General features: G+C 43.3%; 1 protein-coding gene across 1 annotated transcript in view; it reads left to right on the forward strand.

Moving 5' to 3' along the window:
• SLC22A16 (solute carrier family 22 member 16) overlaps window positions 1–22,485 on the forward strand; it is a 31,524-nt gene extending 9,039 nt beyond the window's left edge. The window contains exons 4-8 of the mRNA XM_043890443.1: window positions 4,923–5,454; window positions 9,181–9,308; window positions 11,424–11,533; window positions 12,870–12,969; window positions 22,121–22,485. Coding sequence (XP_043746378.1) covers window positions 4,923–5,454; window positions 9,181–9,308; window positions 11,424–11,533; window positions 12,870–12,969; window positions 22,121–22,318 — 1,068 coding nt within the window. The 3' untranslated portion in view covers window positions 22,319–22,485. The remainder of the gene's footprint in view (window positions 1–4,922; window positions 5,455–9,180; window positions 9,309–11,423; window positions 11,534–12,869; window positions 12,970–22,120) is intronic.
• Window positions 22,486–22,744: the final 259 nt, after the last annotated feature.

Here is a 22,744-nt window from a genome sequence, read left to right on the forward strand (position 1 = left end):
TTGAGGTTTCCTCCTCCAGGGGATCTTCCTAACCTAGGGATCGGACACTTGTCTCCTGCATTGGCAGGCGTATTCTTTACCTCTGAGCCACCAGGGAAGCCCGTTCTCGCCAATACTGTAAGGCAAAAGATAGAGAAGAGACAGGGAGAACAAGAGGGAGAGAGGAAGGCAAACGGGGACAGAAAGAAAAAAAAGTCATTGTTTATACCCGTTACAGATAATAGCTACCAATTATTTTACTTCTGAGCAATTATGTTGGTCTAGATAGACTCTGTATGCATGAGCCACAGACAGTTAAGGCATATGGTTAAGAATGTCATTTAAATAATGTGCAGGAAGGGTGAAAACAAAACTTCAGACCTTTTTGTTCTGGAGAACAGGGAAGGATGGTGGAAAGGGCATGTATTTGAATCCCAGCATTGTCATATATTGGCTTCTCAGCTGTGTGACCTTGGGCAAATGCCTTATCCTCTTCGAACCTTAATTTCTGATCTGTAAACTGTAGAAAAGAATACCTACTTCACTGGGTTGTTACCAGGACTCACTTGAGATTCAGGGAAATGTCCACAGTTCAGTACCTGGCATGGAGTAGGCACTTCTTACAAAGCTGACTGTTGCTGGAAGTGGACCAGGGAGTTTCCACACTCAGTGAGGCTTCCGGACAGGTTCCACACTACCTCACAGCAGCAACAGCAATTCTCTTTGGAGGTCACTGTTCAAGAAAAACAGAGTGAAGTTTTCTCTTCAGGAGGAACTTGTGATCTTGCTGAACACAGAGCAGGGCGTGCATTCCCTCTCACCAGAACAGATGACCTAAGGGTCTAGGGAGAAGCCAAGGACTTCAACCTCAGAAGAAGAGGTCACTGTGCCCCCTCCAAGGGCAAGGTGGTATATTCTCTTTTGGAGTCTTCATCAACAGCTAGGAAGGGTCCCTAAGAAGCCACTCTTAGATGGTCAAGGATAGAAGGATGCATTAAAAACAATTTGGGAGAATTGAAGGTGTTATATCTTTAAAAAGTATAATAATTTTAGGAATGCAGAGAGTTTTTAACACAAAAGATAACAACCAGAAGTTCTGTCTCCACTGAGGACAGAATAAGAGGAAATGACTCTGTAGCTGCAGGGTAAGGTTTGATAATAGACCTTCTGGTGGGAATGATTGTACAACAGAAGCAAAGATAGGTCTTGAGAGAGTGGGGAGTCCTCTTTTGGAATAATTAAGAGAATAATTCTAAAAATATCTTTTTTGGTCTTGGGAAATACCTTGAGTTGATTTCCAGAGCCAAGACAATCAGACAGCCACCCATAGAATACTTCTGTAAGTTCAGTTCAGTTCAGTTCAGTCGCTCAGTCGTGTCCGACTCTTTGCGACCCCATGAATCACAGCATGCCAGGCCTCCCTGTCCATCACCAACTCCCGGAGTTTACTCAAACTCATGCCCATCAAGTCAGTGATGCCATATAGCCATCTCATCCTCTGTCGTCCCCTTCTCCTCCTGCCCCCAATCCCTACCAACATCAGGGTCTTTTCCAATGAGTCAGCTCTTTGCATGAGGTGGCCAAAGTATTGGAGTTTCAGCTTCAGCATCAGTCCTTCCAATGAACACCCAGGACTTAACCTCCTTCAGGATGGACTGGTTGGATCTCCCTGCAGTCCAAGGGACTCTCAAGAGTCTTCTCCAACACCACACTTCAAAAGCATCAATTTTTCGGCACTCAGCTTTCTTCACAAATGTGGTCTTAATTTTCTGTGGCTCTTTCCTTTGGTTTTTATGGGAAATATATTTGTGATGCAATTCTGATTAGGGAAGATGCAGGCAGTTTCATTTACTCAGCACATTTATTGATCTACCTACAGACTGTCACGCTAAGTAAACCTGACCAGGATGTTTCAATAACCCTATAGTGTAGCGGGAAGGCAAGATGTTGACGGACCATTGTGAAAAATCCATACAGTGTTGACAACGACTAGCAGTGGGGGGAGGGGCTTCACACAGTGGGGGATGGGATGGGGAGTCTAGAGAGTCAGGGTCTTTTTAGTCTGAGGGATGGGTGAGAGAAGAGCCTTATAGGCAGAGGGAGTAGCAAGTGAGAGGCGAGGCCCAGAGATGGAAGGAGCTGAAGGTTAGGAGAATAGAGAGGTGAAATGCATGGTGAGGCTGTAGGAGAGAGGGATGACTAGGCAGACCTTATAAGATGACAAAGGGTTTGCCTGGTTTCCTAAAGGTAATGAGAATCCTCTGAAGGGGTTCAGTGAATTCAGGGGTGAAGTGGTCGTTCTGACTGCTGTGTCAGGGGTGGGGTCAGGGTAGATGTGAGGAATTGAGTATTATTAGTGGAGGTGACAAGTGTGAATGGGATCAAAGAGGCTTTTGGAATTATTCAGGCAGTTGTGCATGGATTGTTTGAACCCAGTGACAGAAGTAATTGGTAGGAAGTGGGAGGGAACTCTGAAAGAACTGGCCTTGAAAAAAACATCTTGAGGACTGATGTTATAGCTTAACTTAATGGGGAATTAAAGGGGAAATTTATAGTATTTGAAGGTTTAGATTTACCAAACCACTGGATTCTTCAATATGGGAGACCTCATTATCAGGCTTCATTATCTGAGTCTTGCAATTTAGGTTGCATAGGGAAATAAAAGCTGTTGTCACAAAATGTGAAACCGACCATTCATACAGTCATCCCTATCAAGCACCTCTCTGCTTACTGCTACTGGGCTAACCTCTTTCCAACTCTGATGCAAAATGAAATTGCAGATCTTACAAAAGATGCTAAACTGCAAAGAGTCTTTGAAAGCAGTGGGAGAAAACTGCCTGAATGCTACACAGATCCCTTGACCAACTGGGACCTGGCAGAGATAGACCAATTAACTTTTGAAGAAATGAATATCCATAAAGATAATGACAAGACAAGCCTTCAAAAGTGTATGATTTGAATATCAAAGGATTAAGAGAGGCCTTTGGGGAAGTCAGTGGTGCCCTAGAACAATTTTTCAAAAATTAATTTTACAATTTGATTTATATTAATAAAAGTCAAATGTGAAATAATTTTGTAGAACTTCTAGTCCTTTCCTCCACAAAAAATCCATTTGTTTCATTCTTTGTTTATTCCAGGAGTAGTCACATATTGTTGTTATAATCTGAATTTTATTAAATTTAATATAGACCTGCTTTTAAAATAAAGTTTTTCCTCCGTTCTTTTTATTGTGCTAAAATGCACATTATTTACCATCATAACTGTTTTTAAGTATCTACAGTTCAGTGATATTAAGTACATTCATGCTGTTGTACAACCGTCCCCACCATCCATCTCCAGAATTCTTTTTGTCTTGCAAATCTGAAAGTCTATATTCATTAAACAGTAGCTCCCCATACTCCTTTCCCCCCAACCCCTAGCAACTACCATTCTACTTTCTGTCTCTATGAATTTGACTACTCTAGATACTATGCCTGATATAACTGGAATCATACAATATTTGTCTTTTTGTGATTAGCTTATTTCACTTAGTGTAATGTCCTCAAAGTTAATTCATGTTGGGGCATATGTCAGAATATTGTTTTCTTAAGGCTAAATAATACTCCATTGTGTATTATCTATTCATCTGTTGATGGATTGCTGTTGATGGAAGCTTGGATCGCTTCCATGTTTTAGCTACTGTGAATAATGCTGTTATGAACATAAGTATAAAAATATTTCTTTGAGATCTCACTTTAAACTCTTTTGGGTATATTCCCAAAATGGGATTGCTGGATCATAAGGCAATTATATTTTTAGTTTTTTGAGGACTCCCCATACTGTTTTCCATAGTGGCTGTATCATTTTACATTTCCACCAACAGTGCATAGGGTTCTGATTTCTCCGCATCCTCACGAACACTTACTTTATTTTATACTAGCCATCCTAATGTCCATGAGGTGGCATATCAAATCATGATTTTGATTTGCATTTCCCTAATGATTAGTGATGCTGAGCATCTTTTCGTGTGATTATTGGCCATTCCTGTATTTTCTTTGGAGGAATCTGAGCCCAATTTTGAATTTGTTTGTTTGGTTAGCAGATGTTTGGTTCGATCCAAACCAACCATAAGACCATTTGGTCCATGCCAAAAGGTAGTTGATACCTGGTCTTATCCAAAACCATTTGGCTTGGACCAAATATGCTTATAGGTCTTTTAGATAGGACCAAATTTCCAGGACCTTTTGGTGTGGACTGAGTGTTTTATGGATGTTTCTTACAGGACCAAATATCGTGTAAGGTTTTGTTTTATTGTTGAGTTTTAGAAGTTCTCTGTGTATTCTGGATATTAGTCTCATATCAGATATATGATTTGCATATTTCTTGTTCCATAAGTTGCCTTTTCACTCTAGTGATAGTGTCTTTTGATGCACAGACATTTTGAATTTCCCTGAAGTCCAATTTGATCTGTTTTTTTTTTAACATCATTTTATTGATCTGTTTTTTTTGTTGTTGTTGTTGTTGTTGCATGTCAAAATGAAATTTTAATCAAATCTTTTTTCTTCTCACTAATTATTATAAATGGTTTGTTCCCATTTAGAATTTAGGATTTAATAAAAAAAGGCTCTTCTCTATATGGATAAATTAATACACATATTTGCAAGGAACTGAGACATAAATTCACACTGTAAAGGAATATTTAAATGAAGCAAAAGTCAGTGTCTAACATTTATATCATGCAAAACCACTCAAGCTTTGCCTTTTGAGGTAGAAAGGGTGTGGGAAGATGAGAGGACACATTTAAAGAAGGATGGATTGGATTAAATTCCATTGTATGAATGTGATATGGGTTTCAGAAAACAAAACTTTCTTTTCTTTCTGGTGTGATTTGCAGAGGGTCAGACTCCTTAGTAGTTACGTGTGTGACCTTAAATCTGGCCCACCCTCCCCGCTTTGTTTTGCAGTCTGCAAGTGGCTATCTCGTGGTGGTGTTTGTCTATGTGACAGAATTTGTCGGCATGAAGTCTCGGACGTGGGCGTCCATCCACTTACATTCCTTTTTTGCATTTGGAACCATGGTGGTGGCTTTGACGGGCTACTTCGTCAGGACCTGGTGGATCTATCAGATAGTCCTCTCCTCCGTGACTGTCCCCTTTATCCTGTGCTGTTGGATGCTCCCAGAGACACCTTTTTGGCTTATCTCAGGGGGAAAATATGAAGAAGCACAAAAAGTAATTGATACAATGGCCAAGTGGAATAGGACGAGATCCTGTAAACTGTCAGAACTTTTATCACTGGATCACGACGGTTCTGCTGGTAATAAGCCCTCTCAAGTTGAGAAGCACACCCTGTCAGAACTGTTTTATGACTGGAGTATTGGAACAAGGACACTTATTCTTTGGCTGATTTGGTTCACGGGGTGTTTGGGGTTCTACACCTTCTCCTTGAATTCTGTTCATTTGGGAGGCAGTGAATATTTAAATCTCTTCCTTACGGGTAAGTGGTTAAACTATATTAAGTGTAGCTGCAAAGTGAAATTTCTACCAAGTTTTGAGAGTGTTTCTATTGTCTTTTATTTCTACTGGGAACAACACTGCCAGCTATGTTTTTATGGTCTTTTTTAGTATTGTGTGTGTGTGTGTGTGTGAGTAGCTCAGTAATTATGACTCTTTGCAACCCCATGGACTGTAGCCCTCCAGATACCTCTGTCCAGAAATCTCCAGGCAAGAATACTGGTGTGGGTAGCCATTCCTTCTCTAGGGGATCTTCCTGACCCAGGGATTGAACCTGGGTCTCCTGCATTGCAGACAAATTCTTTACCATCTGAGACACCAGGAAAACCCCCTTTAGTGTTACACAGGTATTTATTTTCTTTAAAAAAGTGCAAAATCGAAGACTTGAGACCCTCCTTCCTTTCCTGCCTCTTCTCCTTGCTTGCTTCCTCCCTTTAAGCCCATTGCCATCTCAGGACCGTAGTTCAGAGGTAACATCTATAACCTTTGGCCTGTATTTTCAGATTTCTTTTTACGCATCTCCATACATTTGTACAGATAAATGTTTTATATTTTAACATAAATGAGATTTTTCACTACATATTGTTCTTTGCAAGTTGCATTCCTTTTAAAATTTAACATGTCTTGGAGATCTTCTGGCATCTTTCTACCTTCTAATTTAGGAATTTTAGTCAGTAAAATAACCTAAACACATGCAACTGTAGTTTATGATGTCATGCTTCTTTTAATTCAGTGGCAAGTTAAAATAGCTCTGAAGCTGTGATGGCCTGAGGTGTGACTCCTAACCAAATTCACACCAGACATGAGAGAATTATCAGAAATGCATTTGTGCAGCTGGTTATTTCTGGGTAGGCTACTTGCATTTGATATTATCCCCAGAAAAGTTTGCTTTAAAATTGTTATACATAAATATCATCCTTTCTCATTAAAGTGCTCTGATGAGACACCTGTTTTTGTTGATTATAGCACAAAGGAATTATAAGTCATTTTAAGAGAAAAAGAACTACTCTTTTTTTAGGGGGGAGGGACCAATAAGTTTATAAAAAGAGCCCATCTTGACTTTAAGCACATTTTATAAACAAAACAAGTGAACGCACTCTATGTGTCAGTTTGAGAAACAGGGATTGAACCCGGGTCTCCCGCATTGTAGGGAGACGCTTTACCGTCTGAACCACCAGGGAAGCCCGGTTATTTCTAGAACAGAGCAGCAAATGGTAGCAGAATCAAGTGGGGTGGGGTGTGACATCGGGAAGTTTAGGAATGCTGGGGTTTTAGATCTTTATGATATAGTCTGTTAAATTTGATGGAGATACATCAATTCTCAAGAAGACAGGCAATCTCATAAATATAAAAATGTTTCCAAGACAAATAGCATTGTTTTATAGCCCCTGGGCTTCCCCCATGGCTCAGCAGTAAAAAACCTGCCAGCAATGCAGGAGACAGGGGTTTGATCCCTGGGTCCGGAAGATCCCCTGGAGGAGAGTATGGCAGCCCACTCCAGTATTCTTGCCTGGAGAATCCCATGGACAGAGGAGCCTGGTGGGCTACAGTCTATGGGCTTGCAAAGAGTCAGACAGGACTGAAGTGACTGAGCGCACACCTAGTCTCTACTGCCTTTGGCTTTTTCATGTCATGACCCTTGCCAGTAGCCCTCTGCTTGTCAAGCGCTTCTAGTCAGGACTTTTGTGCTGTGCAAATTTTGAACAAGTTTTCAACTCCTGAGATGGTCTGAGATTGGTGGGGATTTCAGCCTAGGTTTTGTGCTACTTGCAGGTGATGAATGTTACAGTAGCCTCAGGACATACCTTTGGGGTTGTGTGGAGATAGGATCAGAATGGGGTCTGAGTGATTAGAAAGATTATACATTATAAAAGTGAAGACAATAATGGCACATTGGCCTAATCCCAGAAGGGTTCGTTGGTTGCACCATTTCTAACCCAGACATAGTCAAGTCAATAATTTAGATGCGGCATCTCTACAACAACTCAAGAAGAATCAAGGTGGAATAGACTTGAAAAGGTCTCTCCAGCTTTCCCAGTGGCTGTGCAGCTTTGCTGGGCTCCAGGAATTCAGCTGGTGGCCTTGCACACGGTGCTGGAGAGAGGAGAGCCCTGAGTCAGACGTGGCGGGAGTCAGACATGAGGGAGGGAGGTGGCAGGAAAGGCTTAGCTCCCGAAGACCAGTCCCTGAGCTGTCCCTTACTCGTTTGGCTCAAGTCATTTAGTGTTGGGAAAGATCAAAGGAGGGAGGAGAAGGGGATGACCGAGGATGAGATGGTTGCACGGCATCACCGACTCAATGGACATGAGTTGGAGTAAGCTCCGGGAGTTGGTGATGGACAGGGAAGCCTGGTGTACTGCAGTCCATGGGATCACAAAGAGTCAGACACGACTGAACGACTGAACTAAACTGACTCATTTAGTGTTAGTTGGGAAGTGGAGGTGATAATCCAGGCCTATTCCCAGGAGGTTCTTTTGAGAATCATTGTTTTATTTGATCTTGAAAAGTCCTTTTAAAAAAGAAGAGTAATAGATGAACCTACTGTTTTGGTCTGGAGGCACCAGAGCTTACAGCAGGGTCTGTGAAGGGGAGGCATTTTCTCTGGAGTTGTTTATTTTTCATGTTAATGAAGAGAAGGGAGACCGTCTCTCCGGCAGGGCTCAGAATGTTATTTTTTGTCTTTGCCCAGCCTTTTTTAATTTTTTTTTTCTGAGCAGCTGCAGCAGAGTTTAATTTCTGATGTACTGCTAAGGATGTTAACTCAGGAAATATGTACCCATCTGCAGTGATGTGGTCCCAAAGCCACAGAAGACATGTAGACCCAGACATGCCAGTCCAGGCGCTAATAGCATTCTGTAGTTAAACAGGCAAGTGCACACCCATCCTCAAAGGCAGTGGTGGGTAGCCTCCTGAGGATAGGCAAGCTGCAGAGGGTTGAAAGAAGAGACCTTTGAATTACATGGACAATCTAGGCTGGTAAGCAGTGACGGTTTCTCAGAGGTTACTGGGTTTGCTCAGTTTTGCTGAGAAATCTTGCTTGCTCCCTGTTGCTTTCTGGCTGATAGATGTAAAGCTTTTTGGTTCTGGATCTAAGATTCAAACTTCGGTTCTTCAACAGGAGGGCTTTTAAGTCAGTTCCAGACTTTGTAGGGGGCGTAAAAGGAGATCCAAGACAAGGTCCTTGCTCAGTGAGGGATTCATATTAGCTTTATTTTTAGGTTTAAAATCCATCAAACAGTTATCATTACTTTATGTACCTAGCTGCACTGAATTTTCTACCTTAATTTCTAATTTCAAAGTTACTGATACAAACATTTCCCTATAGTTCTGTCAAGCAGAAGAAGTCAAAGATCAGAAAAGATCAGTGTTGTCTATTAATTTACATATTTGTTCATTCCACCAGCCTGCCCTCCAGGCACTGTGCTGTGTCCCAGGAGCTTCCAGCCTCGTTGGGGATAAGATTCTGAGGAGAGATGAATAGTGCTAAGCAGATTATGTGAGCATTAGTGCACATTCAGCAAACATCCTCCCCACTCCAGTGAGTTTAAAAGTCGTGGGCCTTGCTGCCTCTCAGGCAGTGGTTAGATAGTTCTTAGAAGTCCCTGAGATCAGAGAGAAGGTTGACCATTCCTTTGGGTTAGAAAGCAGGGTCCCCCTGTTCAGTTGGATGCTCTGGCTTATAGAGTTGTGTCATTTTGCTCCATGACAGGTGTAGTGGAAATTCCTGCCTATGTCTTTGTGTGCTTAGGGATGGACCGTGTGGGGAGAAGAAACATTCTGATTTTTTCCCTTCTGTCAAGCGCAGTGACCAATGGTGTGATTATGGTGATCCCCAAGGTGAGTTCTTTTATGTTTTGCTTAGGGAATGGTTAGTTATGCTGTGACAGTTTGATGGGGACATTTTCAGCTTATGAATATGAAGATGAAATAAGACATAGGGATAGATTATATATATAATATTTTGAATGTTTTCTTAAAAAAAAAACCATTCCTTCTCTGTTATAATAAGTAGTAGAAAATTTAAGGGTAAAAGAAATGTGGGAGGTGGGGGCAAAGCCCAAAATCCCACTTCTCAGAGATGGTCAGTGTTGTACTGTGTAAACACGGTAATCTTGAGTGAGGAGAGTAGATTGCACTTTCCAGTGAGTATCATCATCTTAAACTTTTATTCACTCATGAAAGTTCTATCCAGTATCTAGTATGTGCCAGGTTCTTTTCTAGGTACCGAAGACATGCAGTAAGTCAAGTTTCTCTGAGTAAAATGAAGAAAAACAAAATTGAATGAGGGATGGAGAATGACTGTGTTTGGAGGGGGAACACACATATGTACTGTTATTTCATCTAAGATGGTCGAAGATGGTGTGCCTCTCAGAGAATGTGACATTTGATCAGAAATGTGAAGGAGCAAGGGTGTCATGGGGACAGATGAAAGATACTATGAGTCTTAGGTTCAGAATTGTTGCAATTTAAACAGTCTTGTTTTTCACTGTGGTAGGTTAGTAGTTTCCAATTCCTAGTGTGCATGTATTTCCCAAGGATCTTGTTTCTAAGAATGAAATTTCTTAGTGAGAAACAGTGCCATAAACTACTGAAATGACTTCCTCATTCCTGTATTTTGGCAAACTCTTTGGCCTAGAATACCTCTTGCACCCAGAAGAACTCTTCCTTTTTTCACCCCAAATGTTACTAGAACCTGTATTTTCATTCTCAATATAGAAAATATGGTCACTGTAACAATACTTTAAAATAATTTATATTATATATATATAATTATAGTGATCATTTAGATCAAGGCATTTTAAGTTTTGTATATTGTTTGAAATCTAATTTACGCTAACCAGTGACCTCCCTTTATGCTTCACTTAATTATCAGTGAATAATTGGTGAATCAAATGTATTATGGATTGAAATTTCCAGGTGATTGATACATGCAACTGATTCACATTAGTTAAAATTACTTAAGACTTGGAGGTCTCTGCCACTTTGAGGATGCTTCATCCACACCTTTTTTGTATGCATTTTTAAGTAACTTGCAGTTACATTAGTTGAGTTGATGTCAACGGTCTTTGAGCTAGTGAGGATTTAGGGGAACTCTAAAACCTTTCATCTCTATGGTGGTTAAGCCCGAGCAGTAATGTGGAAGACCAGAAAGTGGCTGATGGCATTTCTAGAGATAGAGTACTAACCCTTAATCACAAAAATTTCCCCTCTAATAAAACTTCTCTCCAAATGGTAATGTCAACACAATACAGTTTTTCTAAGTTCCGTTAATTCATTCAACAAACACTGAATGCAAAGTGATGAAGGTGATAGGTGATGCTGGCTGCCTTAATACAGGCACCCCCCCCCCCCCCCGCCCCCAATCTCAGTGACTTCACATCATAGACATTTATTTCTGGCTCACAGGAAGTTTGATGTGACTCCTCGCTGGTGGGTGTAGGGGTGGTGAAGGGGGTGTTTGGCTCCCTGGAGTCACTCAGGGACGCAGGTTGACAGAGGTGCTGCTACCCCTAATGCATGAACTCCAAGGTCACCTGGGTCTCAACACCCAGCTGGCAGACAGGGGAGGAGAGAAAAGACGGACTGTGAGAAATCTCTGAGAACTACTTCAGGAAGTGGAATACATCAAGGATGACAGCAGAAACTATCTGGGAGGGTCTTATTCCACATTTTCTCTTCCCAGGTGGCTTTTCTTAATTGGTGATTTGAAATCTCCAAGGCAGAGGAGGCACAGTAAAACTTTTCTCTAAATTTCATAAATAGGGAAAGCTTTTGCAGACCATGAGCAGAATTTACAAAATAGATTCAAACAAAAATGAAACTTACTGTTCTGAAAGACACTGGAGGATTAGAAAGTTTTAAGTAATAATTTTAAGGATTTTCTCTTTTTCTTTTAAAAATATTACTTGATGACAAAATGATGGTCTGTTTTGCCAATATATACATTTTCAGGAATACCATTTTTGGTTAGTGGTGGCAACTATGGCTGGAAAATTTTTCATAGGGGCAGCGTTTGGCCTTATATACCTTTATACAGCGGAGCTGTATCCAACCATTGTAAGGTAAGAGTTACTTATTTTTGTGTTGTTTTCTTATCTTTCACTTATGTGTCATTTCCTTACATTTAGTCTCTGAGTATAAATGCCTTCTTTTCGTAGAAGTATGGGAACTCCAAGATGTGGGAAGATTACATGGTGATGCTAATTCTGAATCAGAGGCTTTGTCTAGACATCATTAGCAAGGATATTAGAGAATTTGTTTTGTCCTGTATTGTCCTAAAACCATTTTAAATCTCAAACACAATTGACTTACACCGACTCAGGGCTAATGTTCTAAAGATGTGTCTCTTAGTGTCCTGATGTCAGTTGTGTTAGGGCTTCCACAACAAACCACCACAGATTGAGGGCTTCAAACAATAGAGGTGTGTTTTCTCATGGTTGTGAAGATTAGAAATCTGAGATCAAGGAGTCTGGCCCCGGTTTCTCCTGGGGCCTCTCTCCAAGGCTTAATAAGAGATACTTACTCATGTTGAAGGGTTTCCCTGGTGTCTCAGACGATAAAGAATCTGCCTGCAATACAGGAGACTTAGGTTTGAAACCTGGGTTGGGAAGATCCCCTGGAGGAGGGCCTGGCAACTCACTCCAGTGTTCTTGCCTGAAGAATCCCCATGGACAGAGGTGCCTGGTGGGCTATAGTCCATAGGGTCGCAAAGAGTCAGATATGACTGAGTCAGCACAGCACACTCGTGTTGGAAGCACATTCTTTACTTCCTGCTAGAGATTCTATAAGGTTTCTATAAACAAGTTTTAAAGGAAAATATATTAAGATATTTTTTGACTTTAAAAAAATTGAAATAGAATGATCCATAGATATAAATCTTCTGGTTTCCCAAATCCCCCCTCCATATTCTAAGTAAACTTCAGCTGTAGAAGACTGATGTTCTCCTCAATGTTAGACTGAATGAGTATAGTAAGAGCTTCATCTGCGTAGCTGATTAAGACTGCTTTACCTTTCTTTTGTCTTGAATTATGTGCGTGTTTGTAGACACTGATATTTCGCAGAATGTGAATATAAATCATGAACATGTGTGCTCAGTCGCTCAGTTGTGTCCGACTCTTTGTGACCTCATGGGCTGTAGCCTGCCAGGTTCCTTTGTCCATGGGATTTTCCAGGCAAGGATACTGGAGTAGGTTGCCATTTCATCCTCCAGGGGAAATCATGAACAATTCTTGAAAAATTAAAGTTAATTTCCAAGTATATTAAGCTGACTTAAGTCTTATTATTTATTCTCTGTGGGGAGGGTGGACGGGGATCTGGGCAGCTGTTCCCTCACTGTCTGTATCACATGTCCCTAGTCTTCTATTCCTGCTGCTGTCTTAATTCTCTCTGTGTTTCCAGGTCGCTGGCCGTGGGGAGTGGCAGCACCGTGGGCCGTGTGGGAAGCATCGTGGCCCCGTTATGCATTTATCTCTCCAGCGTTTGGATCTTCATGCCACAGGTGTTCATCAATTTATAGAACTTGACTGAGATAGCGGTGAGGCAGAGCAGCTGACTGCCTTCTATATTATTTATTAGGCTCCAACTTATAATTTGGTTTGGGGATTTCTAGCATCCTCGTTTGGAGAAGGCAATGGCAACCCACTCCAGTACTCTTGCCTAGAAAATCCCACGGGCAGAGGAGCCTGGTAGGCTACAGTCCATGGGATAGCAAAGAGTCGGACATGACTGAGTGACTTCACTTTAGCTTTTCACTTTCATGCATTGGAGAAGGAAATGGCACCCCACTCCAGTATTCTTGCTTGGAGAATCCCAGGAATTGAGGAGCCTGGTGGGCTGCCGTCTATGGGGTCGCACAGAGTCGGACACGACTGAAGCGACTTAGCAGCAGCAGCAGCAGCATCCTTGTTAACAGCTCATTAGTTGTTAACTCAGATGGTGGTTGCTGTTTCTATTGTTTGTCTATTGCCTTCCCCCCTCTCCCCACTGTCAGCTGTTAATTACAACTTGGTCAGCTCAAGTAGGGCCTCTCAACACATCACGAAGCCAGGAGCTTTGGTCCATGGTCTCTGAGCCTGTGCTCATCTGTTGGGATCTGCCGGCTGCCTCCCACCCCCCAGCCTTTGTGATGTCTGATCAAGGCCAGTTCTGGAGGCTGCTGTTCCTGGAAGAATCTGGTGGTGTCTGGTGGAGAGGTGTAGGGGTCTGTGGTTTGCAGCGTCTCTGAAACTTGAGGGGCTCTTCATGGGCGGGGCTGCCTGCGTGCCCCCTCCTGGCGTTGGCAGTGTGAGCTCTTCACCTGCTTATGAAGCCTGAGGGCGCTTCTGCGCAGTTTGCAGATTTCCTCCTGGCCCGGCTGAGTTTGGGAAGGCACGCAGAGCACTGTTACACAACTGGGGCAGGAGGAGGATGGGTGATGGGAGGTGGGGATGGTGGGGGTGGCTGGGGGTGCTGCAGCGACTCACGGGCAAGCCCCGGGGGTGGGCCGTGCTGGTCCTCTTCCTCCTCCTCCAGGCTCCCTTTCTGGAACTTCCTGCTTGGAGCTCTCTCTAGGCTGTTCACTCTCTGTCTCCTCTTTCTTTTTCTGACTGCCTCACTCTCCAAGAGCCATCCTGGCTGTCTTTCCCAATCGCTGTATGGATAACTGCTCCTGAGTGCTGCCCTCGCTTCCAAGCTGCAGACTCACTAGCCCTGTGGATATCCTCCCTGGGCTTCACCATTTCCCAAACCCAGCTGGCTTATGTTCCCTCTTCCTTCTGTCTCCACCGTGGGGTGGGAGTCCTTGGCCTCCCACATGACACTAGAATGCCAGCTTTTATCCCCACCCCACCCCAACTCCTCCCAATCCACAACACCAAATCCTCCTTGCTCAAAACCTCCCTATTCCTCACCTGCTTCCAGTCCAGCTCCTCATCACTGCTTGCCTCCCAGGTTCCCTCCCCTCACTCTACCCCTACGCCCACCCCATCAGAGTAGTTTGCTGAACCCACAGCTCCAATCCAGCTGCCCCCACCTTCAGAACAAGCCCCAGCTCTGCCTGATCCTCCTGTCCTTTCCAGATTGACCCCTCCCCATCTTCCCTATTTTGTTTCTTCACACACTTCCTCCACCTCCCCACACCTACCCTGCTCCACCCTGCCCCACCTCCTCTGCTGGGACATCCCCTCTGCAGAGAATGCTTCTTGCCCACCTCCCCCAAGCTTTCATGTACCTTTTTTTTTTCCTTAAGAGAAAGAGACCCCTTTTCCACAGACTTTCTATAACCGTACAAGTTAAAACCAGGAAAACTGATGGGGCTAACTGACTAAACCAGGACCTCCTGTGGAGGAGGGAGGGACAGGCTTCTGGGGTGCAAGTAGTGTTTTCTTGTGAGTGATCAAAATCGTGATATGTTTGCTTTATGATCATTTCTTTTCTTTTCAAACTTTAAACTTTTGTGTTCAGTTCGGTTCAGTTCAGTCGCTCAGTCGTGTCCGACTCTTTGCGACCCCATGAATCGCAGCACGCCAGGCCTCCCTGTCCATCACCAGCTCCCGGAGTTTACTCAAGCTCATGCCCATCGAGTCGGTGATGCCATCCAGCCATCTCATCCTCTGTCGTCACCTTCTCCTCCTGCCCCCAATCCCTCCCAGCATCTTTTCCAATGAGTCAACTCTTCGCATGAGGTGGCCAAAGTATTGGAGTTTCAGCTTCAGCATTAGTCTGTCTGATGAACACCCAGGACTGATTTCCTTTAGGATGGACTGGTTGGATCTCCCTGCAGTCCAAGGGACTCTCAAGAGTCTTCTCCAACACCACAGTTCAAAAGCATCAATTTTTCGGCGTTCAGCTTTCTTCACAGTCCAACTCTCACATCCATACATGACCACTGGAAAAACCATAGCCTTGACCAGACGGACCTTTGTTGGCAAAGTAATGTCTCTGCTTTTTAATATGTTATCTAGGTTGGTCATAACTTTCCTTCCAAGGAGTAAGTGTCTTTTAATTTCATGGCTTTTGTGTTAGGGTATAGCCTACTTACTATGTTGTGGTAGTTTCAGGTGAACGGCGAAGGGACTCAGCTGTACATATATGTGTATCCATTCTCCCCCAAACCCCCCTCCCATCCAGGCTGCCTCACAACATTGAACAGAGTTCCATGTGCCATACAATAGGTCCTTTCTGGTTATCCATTTTAAATATAGCAATGTGTACTATCAGTTCAGTTCAGTCGCTCAGTCGTGTCCGACTCTGCGACCCCATGAATCACAGCACGCCAGGTCTCCCTGTCCACCACCAACTCCTGGAGCTTACTCAAACTCATGTCCATCGAGTCGGTGATGCCATCCAGCCATCTCACCCTCTGTCATCCCCTTCTCCTCTGTCCTCAATCTCTCCCAGCATCAGGAACTTTTCCAATGAGTCAACTCTTCGCATGAGGTGGCCAAAGTATTGGAGTTTCAGCTTCAGCATCAGTCCTTCCAATGAACACCCAGGACTGATTTCCTTTAGGATGAACTGGTTTGATCTCCTTGCAGTCTGAGGGACTCTCAAGAGTCTTCTCCAACACCACAATTGAAAAGCATCAATTTTTTAGCCTTCTGCTTTCTGTATAGTCCAACTCTCACATCCATACATGACCACTGGAAAAACCATAGACTTGACTAGACGGACGTTTGTTGACAAAGTAATGTCTCTGCTTTTTAATACGTTGTCTAGGTTGGTCATAACTCTCCTTCCAAGGAGCAAGCGTCTTTTAATTTCATGGTTGCAATCACCATCTGCAGTGATTTTGGAGTCCCCAAAAATAAAGTCAGCCCCAGTTTCCACTGTTTCCCCATCTATTTGCCATGAAGTGATGGGACTGGATGCCATGATCGTAGTTTTCTGAATGTTGAGCTTTAAGTCAACTTTTTCACTCTCCTCTTTCACTTTCATCAAGAGACTGTTTAGTTCTTCTTCACTTTTTGCCATAAGGGTGGTGTCATCTGCATATCTGAGGTTATTGGTATTTCTCCCAGCAATCTTGATTCCAGCTTGTGCTTGCTCCAGCCCAGCATTTCTCATGATGTACTCTGCATATAAGTTAAAAGAGCAGGGAGACAATATACAGCCTTGACGTACTCCTTTTCCTATTTGGAACCAGTCTGTTGTTCCATGTCCAGTTTTAATTGTTGCTTCTCGACCTGCATACAGGCTTCCCAAGGGGCAGGTTAGGTGGTCTGGTATTCCCATCTCTTTGAGAATTTTTCAGAGTTTATTGTGATCCACACAATCAAAGGCTTTGGCATAGTCAATAAAGCAGAAATAGATGTTTTTCTGGAACTCTCTTGCTTTTTTGATGATCCAGCAGATGTTTGCAATTTGATCTTTGGTTCCTCTGCTTTTTCTAAAACCAGCTTGAATATCTGGAAGTTCACAGTTCACCTATTGTTGAAGCCTGGCTTGGAGAATTTTGAGCATTGCTTTACTAGCGTGTGAGATGAGTGCAATTGTGTGGTAGTTTGAGCATTCTTTGGCATTGCCTTTTTTGGGATTGGAATGAAAACTGACCTTTTCCAGTCCTGTGGCCATTGCTGGCATATTGAGTACAGCACTTTCACAGCATCATCCTTTAGGATTTGAAATAGCTCAACTGGAATTCCATCACCTCCACTAGCTTTGTTCGTAGTAATGCTTCCTAAGGCCCACTTGACTTCACATTCCAGGATGTCTGGCTCTAGGTGAGTGATCACACCATCATGATTATCTGGGTCGTGAAGATCTTTTTTGTATAGCTCATCTGTGTATTCTTGCCACCTCTTCTTAATATCTTCTGCTTCTGTTAGGTCCATACCATTTCTGTCCTTTATTGAGCCCATCTTTGCATGAAATATTCCCTTGGTATCTCTAATTTTCTTGACGAGATCACTAGTCTTTCTCAGTCTATTGTTTTCCTCTATTTCTTTGCATTGAGGAAGGCTTTCTTATCTCTCCTTGCTATTCTTTGGAACTCTGCATTCAGATGCTTATATCTTTCCTTTTCTCCTTTGCTTTTCGCTTCTCTTCTTTATGTTCCTCATTAATAGAAGATGAAAGGGGAAAAGATGTTTTTAAAAAATAAGCCAAGACACATAGAAGAAGATAGATAAATCAATAAAAGCAAACTGCTATAAAAGTCACTAAAACCAAATAAAGATTTTTTTTAAGGACATCCATAAAGATCCATTACGGACTATAAAGTTAAAAGGGATTTTTAATTTTATTTACCAGCTACTCTCATAGTGCTTATTATATGACAAGCTCTATTTTACTTGCTTTACGAAAAGCAGTCTTCATAGAATGTTGTTTTAGTTCAGTCGCTCAGTCGTGTCCGACTCTTTGGGACCTCATGGACTGCAGCACACCAGGCTTCCCTGTCCTTCACTACCTCCTGGTGTTCGCTCAAACTCATGTCCACTGAGTCAGTGATACCACCCAACCATCTTATCCTCCGTAGCCCACTTCTCCTGCCCTCAAGCTTTCCCAGCATCAGAGTCTTTTCCAGTCATAGAATGTAGGTGCTGTTTTTGCTATTAGTATTTAAATGACATGTTCTGTGCTGTGCTTAGTCATGTCTGACTCTTTGTGACCCCGTGGACTGTAGCACGCCAGGCTCCTCTCTATGGGAATTCTCCAGGCAAGAATACTGGAGTGGGTTGCCATGCCCTCCTCTAGGTATCTTCCCAACCCAGGGATCGAACCCATGTCTCTTACATTGCAGGTGGATTCTTTACCATCTGAGCCACCAGGGAAGCCCTTGAATGACATACTTGGGTTCAAATCCAAATACCATGCCTTTTTTGTAGGTTAAACAAACAGTCCTAAAGGGTATGCAGAGAAACAAGTTCTTCCACGTTGACTCTCGTCCCCTCTTCCCCAGGAACATCTCTGTCATCAGAGTCTTGTGTGTATTTGCAAAAATACTCTGTGAATGTGCATCCTTTGGATGTTGCAGATGTTGCTTGTTATTTTTAATGAGTAAAAAAATAAATTATTAAATTTCTCATTAAGCTTATTTATGGATGTCAAACTGCCCAGGGAGCCAGTATTTTCCTTTTGAGGAACAGACATGATCATCTAGAAGATAAGTTTATATTTTTTCTTTCCAAAAGAAGCACATGAGCATCATTCCTTCTGTTGCTTTTATTTTCAACCATTATTTTTTAGTAATCTAAGGGAAAAAATGGACATCTAATTCACATAATCTTTGTATTCATGAACTCATTTGGCAAAGGTTGAGTGTTGATTTTGAATTAGGCTTCCCGCTAGGTGATAAGGAGCAGGATGAAAGAGATAGCGTTTGTCCTGAAAGATGTCCAGACTGGTGTGGAAGGCAGAGGTCTCAGAGAAGAGGGCTGGGGTAGGGAAATGCTGGGGTTATGGGGTTGCAGGAGAGGGCTACCAACCCCAACTAGGGCCAGAGAAGTTTCCTGCAGGAGGGGTCCTTTCATCTGTGTCTAGAGGGGCCAGTGTGAGTCAGCCAGGTGAAAAAGGAGATAAGGGAATTCCATGCAGAGGCAACAGAAAGGCAAAAACTTAGAGGGGAAAAGAAACATGGCCAGTTTGGGTCTGGGTGCAAGCACTGCTGCTAACACCCAGGGTGGGTTGTGGGTGTCAGGAGGTAAGGGTGACAGGATGCAGGGATCTCAAAGGAGGTCAGCATATCAGACTAAAGGCAGGTTGGAGAAGACAGGATGGAAAAGTGTTACCCCCTGGACCCGTGACAAGTTGGGTATGGTGGAGGGGGGCAGCTGGAGGGGTGGATGGTTGTTCTCAGGGCTGTAGGGACTCTAGGAAGAGGAACAAGGCTGAGGTGGGGAGGAACGGTGCCCTTGAATTGTGGGTGAGGAGCGGGAGGTGCCTGCCTGATGCCTGGGGAGGGTGCAGTGGGGTAGGGGGTAGGGGGGAGGCTGGTGCCTTTACAGGTCTGGAACTCCGAGGACAGCCCCCACGGTGGGGGTCATGGTATGTACTTGAGAGTCAGCTTATGAAGGGTGAGGGAAAAGGGAGGGAGACTGCAGAGCAGAACCCTGGAAACAGTGGCATTCAGCGCCTGATGGGAAGAAGGGTTCAGGGTGGAAACGGAGGGGCAGCAGCAAGGGAGGTGGGGAGGTGACCAGGACCCCAAAGGAGGAGGGGAGGCGAGGAAGGCAGAACAGGACAGCGGCTCAGAAAAGCCGAACAGACACACGGCTGTCAGGTTGGGCAGCTAGGAATCTGCGGCCTGGGAAGAGCAGAGTCCGTGGGGATTGGGTGAGGGCCATGCTGCTGGGGCGGTGGGTGGGGGTGGGAGGGGGAGGTGGGGGCGGGCAGGATGGAAGGAGAAGCAGGGACTGCTGTGGAGAAGATGGGTGGGGGCTGCAATGGATGTGGGCTGAGGTGGAGAGTCTCTTTTGCTTGTTTCAAAAGATAGAGAGTAGTAATGACAGCTACTGTTTGTTGGCTCCTCAACTGTTACTGTTTTAAGTGCCCTAAATGTGTTATTTAATTTAATCCTTTCACCACTCCTTTGGGGGCAGGTAGTATTATTATTTCCATTTTACATAAGGAAACTGAGGAGCAGAAAAATTAAGTCACCTGCCCAGGGCCACACATGTAGCAAGTACAAGTTCCCAGGCAGAGTGGGTACAGAAGTTGTAAGAGGCTCAAGAAACTTATTTTTACCGAGGGAAACTAGCCAGTGGAAAGGAAAAGATCAGAAGTCTGTGAGAAAGAAGGGAGATCTATTGATGGGGGGAGACCCTACCCCCACCCACACCCCTCCACCACCCACCCCTAGTGAGAAGGTGAGAGGGATCAAAGACTCCTCCTGGCCAGGGGAGGTTGTTGGGGTGTTTGTGTGGGGTATCAAGGGCTGGCCACAGGGGTGGGGGACCTGCTTGGAGTGAAAGGAGAGATGCAAGGTTGTTTGTTCAGTGCCTGACTATTCTCACTACTCACTACTACGCTTGCTCCTTGGAAGAAAAGTTATGACCCACCTAGACAGCATATTGAAAAGCAGAGACATTACTTTGTCAACAAAGGTCCGTCTAGTCGAGGCTATGGTTTTTCCAGTGGTCATGTATGGATGTGAGAATTGGACTATAAAGAAAGCTGAGCGCCAAAGAATTGATGCTTTTGAACTATGGTGTTGGAGAAGACTCTTGAGAGTCCCTTGGACTGCAAGGAGATCCAACCAGTCCATCCTAAAAGAGATCAGTCCTGAATATTCATTGGAAGGACTGATGTTGAAGCTGAAACTCCAATAGTTTGGCCACCTGATGCGAAGAACTGACTCATTGGAAAAGACCCTGATGCTGGGAAAGATTGAGGGCAGGAAGAGAAGGGGACGACAGAGGATGAGATGGTTGGATGGCATCACCGACTCAATGGACATGAGTTTGAGTAAACTCTGGGAGTTGGTGATGGACAGGGAGGCCTGGCATGCTGCAGTCCATGGGGTCACAAAGAGTCAGACACGACTGAGCGACTGAACTGAACTGATTCTCACTACCAAGTTAAAAAAGAAAATCCAGTCTTGTCTTGAATTGTTCATTTGATTCTTTTTCTTGTTTAGACTTGTTCAGTGTTTTTCAGACCCTGATAGAGGTCTCTCTTGGGATTTCTATGTCCTTTGCAATATCACTTTAAATTCTGTTACTGTTTCTTGGCTTACTCATGCATTTCTGGAATTAGGTTATCAGTATTTTGCAAAACGAGTCAAGAACTGTCTTCCTAGGTCACATCTGTAACTGATGTGGCCTCATGTCATGTCTCAGTTTGTACTGTATCTCAGAGACTATAAAAGCACCAAATATGCAGATTTATCAGAAAGCCCATAGCTTAATTTATTTTTATGGGCTCTTCTCGGTACTTTTTGCTAAAGGAGCTTAAATTATGTAAAGACAAAGTTTTTACAGACTATATCCAGATTTAGTTCTAAAACCCACCCATATCTTCATAGTGATCAACAGAGAAGAGATATGCAGACTTTAGTTTTTAATGTGATTTGCATTTTTGAAAGCAAACACCTTGGTGGTAGTCTAAAAGGTTGCCTTTCATGTGTCAAAACCTGGAAGGTAAAGAAATACTGAATTTTTATAGGAAATCACTTGGAAACTGTCGTTCCCCCCACACAAAGTAGCAGCTAGTTTCCATTGCCTCTGTTTCCCCCTAAATGCTACAGATTTTGATTCATTGAACTGTTCATTTGTGCATGCGTGCATTTATTCAGTCCCCACCATTTGCTGAATGCTGATAGCATGTGCATTACTGGGAGCAGAAGCAGGATTGACTAAGACAGTCCCTGACCATCAAGTTCAAATCCAAGATTCTGGGCTCTCCCACGAGACTCTGGAGCCTGACAAGACAGGGCAGGGAGTTTTTTTTTTTTTTCCCTCAGTGTAACTCCTAGGACTGTGCCTACAAGAGTAATAATGCAGGCAGTAACTGGGATTTATTGAATAGGTGCTCCACGGTGGTTGATGAATGATCAGATTAAGCTTAGTCAATGAATTAAAAGTAACAAAAAAGGTCTTACTGAGAAAAATGCCAGCTGTTATGTCAATTTCAATTCTATTGTCCTCTGAACAAGGTTCAGAAATGATTATTCTCTGAAGGGTACGTTTCTTTCTCGATGTCTCACTTTTTTTTTTTTTTTTGCTTCCTTCTAGTTGCTTGTTGGGACCTTGGCCTTAATGAGTGGAGGTCTAACATTCTTGCTTCCGGAAACCCTCAGGAGGCCTCTGAGAGTTACTTGGGAGGAGACTGAAAAAGAGAGCAGTTCAGGCAAATTACTTTCCACGACCACTAATACTGTGTTAGAAAATACCGCAGTGGGGAGCTCTGAGGATTCTAGTCTTAATACATAAACGTGCAGAAGTGCTGTCCAGCATCCAAAATATTGTTTAATGCTTTTGTATTAGAGGAACATTATTCTCATCTCCTGCATGTCATGTATATTGTCTTTTTAAAGTCTTTGTAAGAAAGTTTTAAAACAGTTGTTTTGTAAAAGTAGAAGAAATAAAACGCAAGATGAAAATTCTTTTTTTTAAATACTGCTTTCTTATTGCCACAAAATATTTTTCTGTGTTTGTTCTTCTGTGTCACTAATTCTTGCAGGACTGAGGGACTGCTGCTACATAACTCCCTTCAGTATTGGGGCCCTCTCCCCCCAACACCTGGACTGTTGACTGGGAGGAAGGGGCATGTGAGAGTGTGTTTCTTTTGACAAAGCCACTTGCCGATTCTATTTATGATATTCCTTCCTCTCTTAGGAGAATCATAGCTCTATATTC

This window comes from Cervus elaphus, chromosome 28 (assembly GCF_910594005.1).
Source record: "Cervus elaphus chromosome 28, mCerEla1.1, whole genome shotgun sequence".
NCBI lineage: Eukaryota > Metazoa > Chordata > Mammalia > Artiodactyla > Cervidae > Cervus > Cervus elaphus.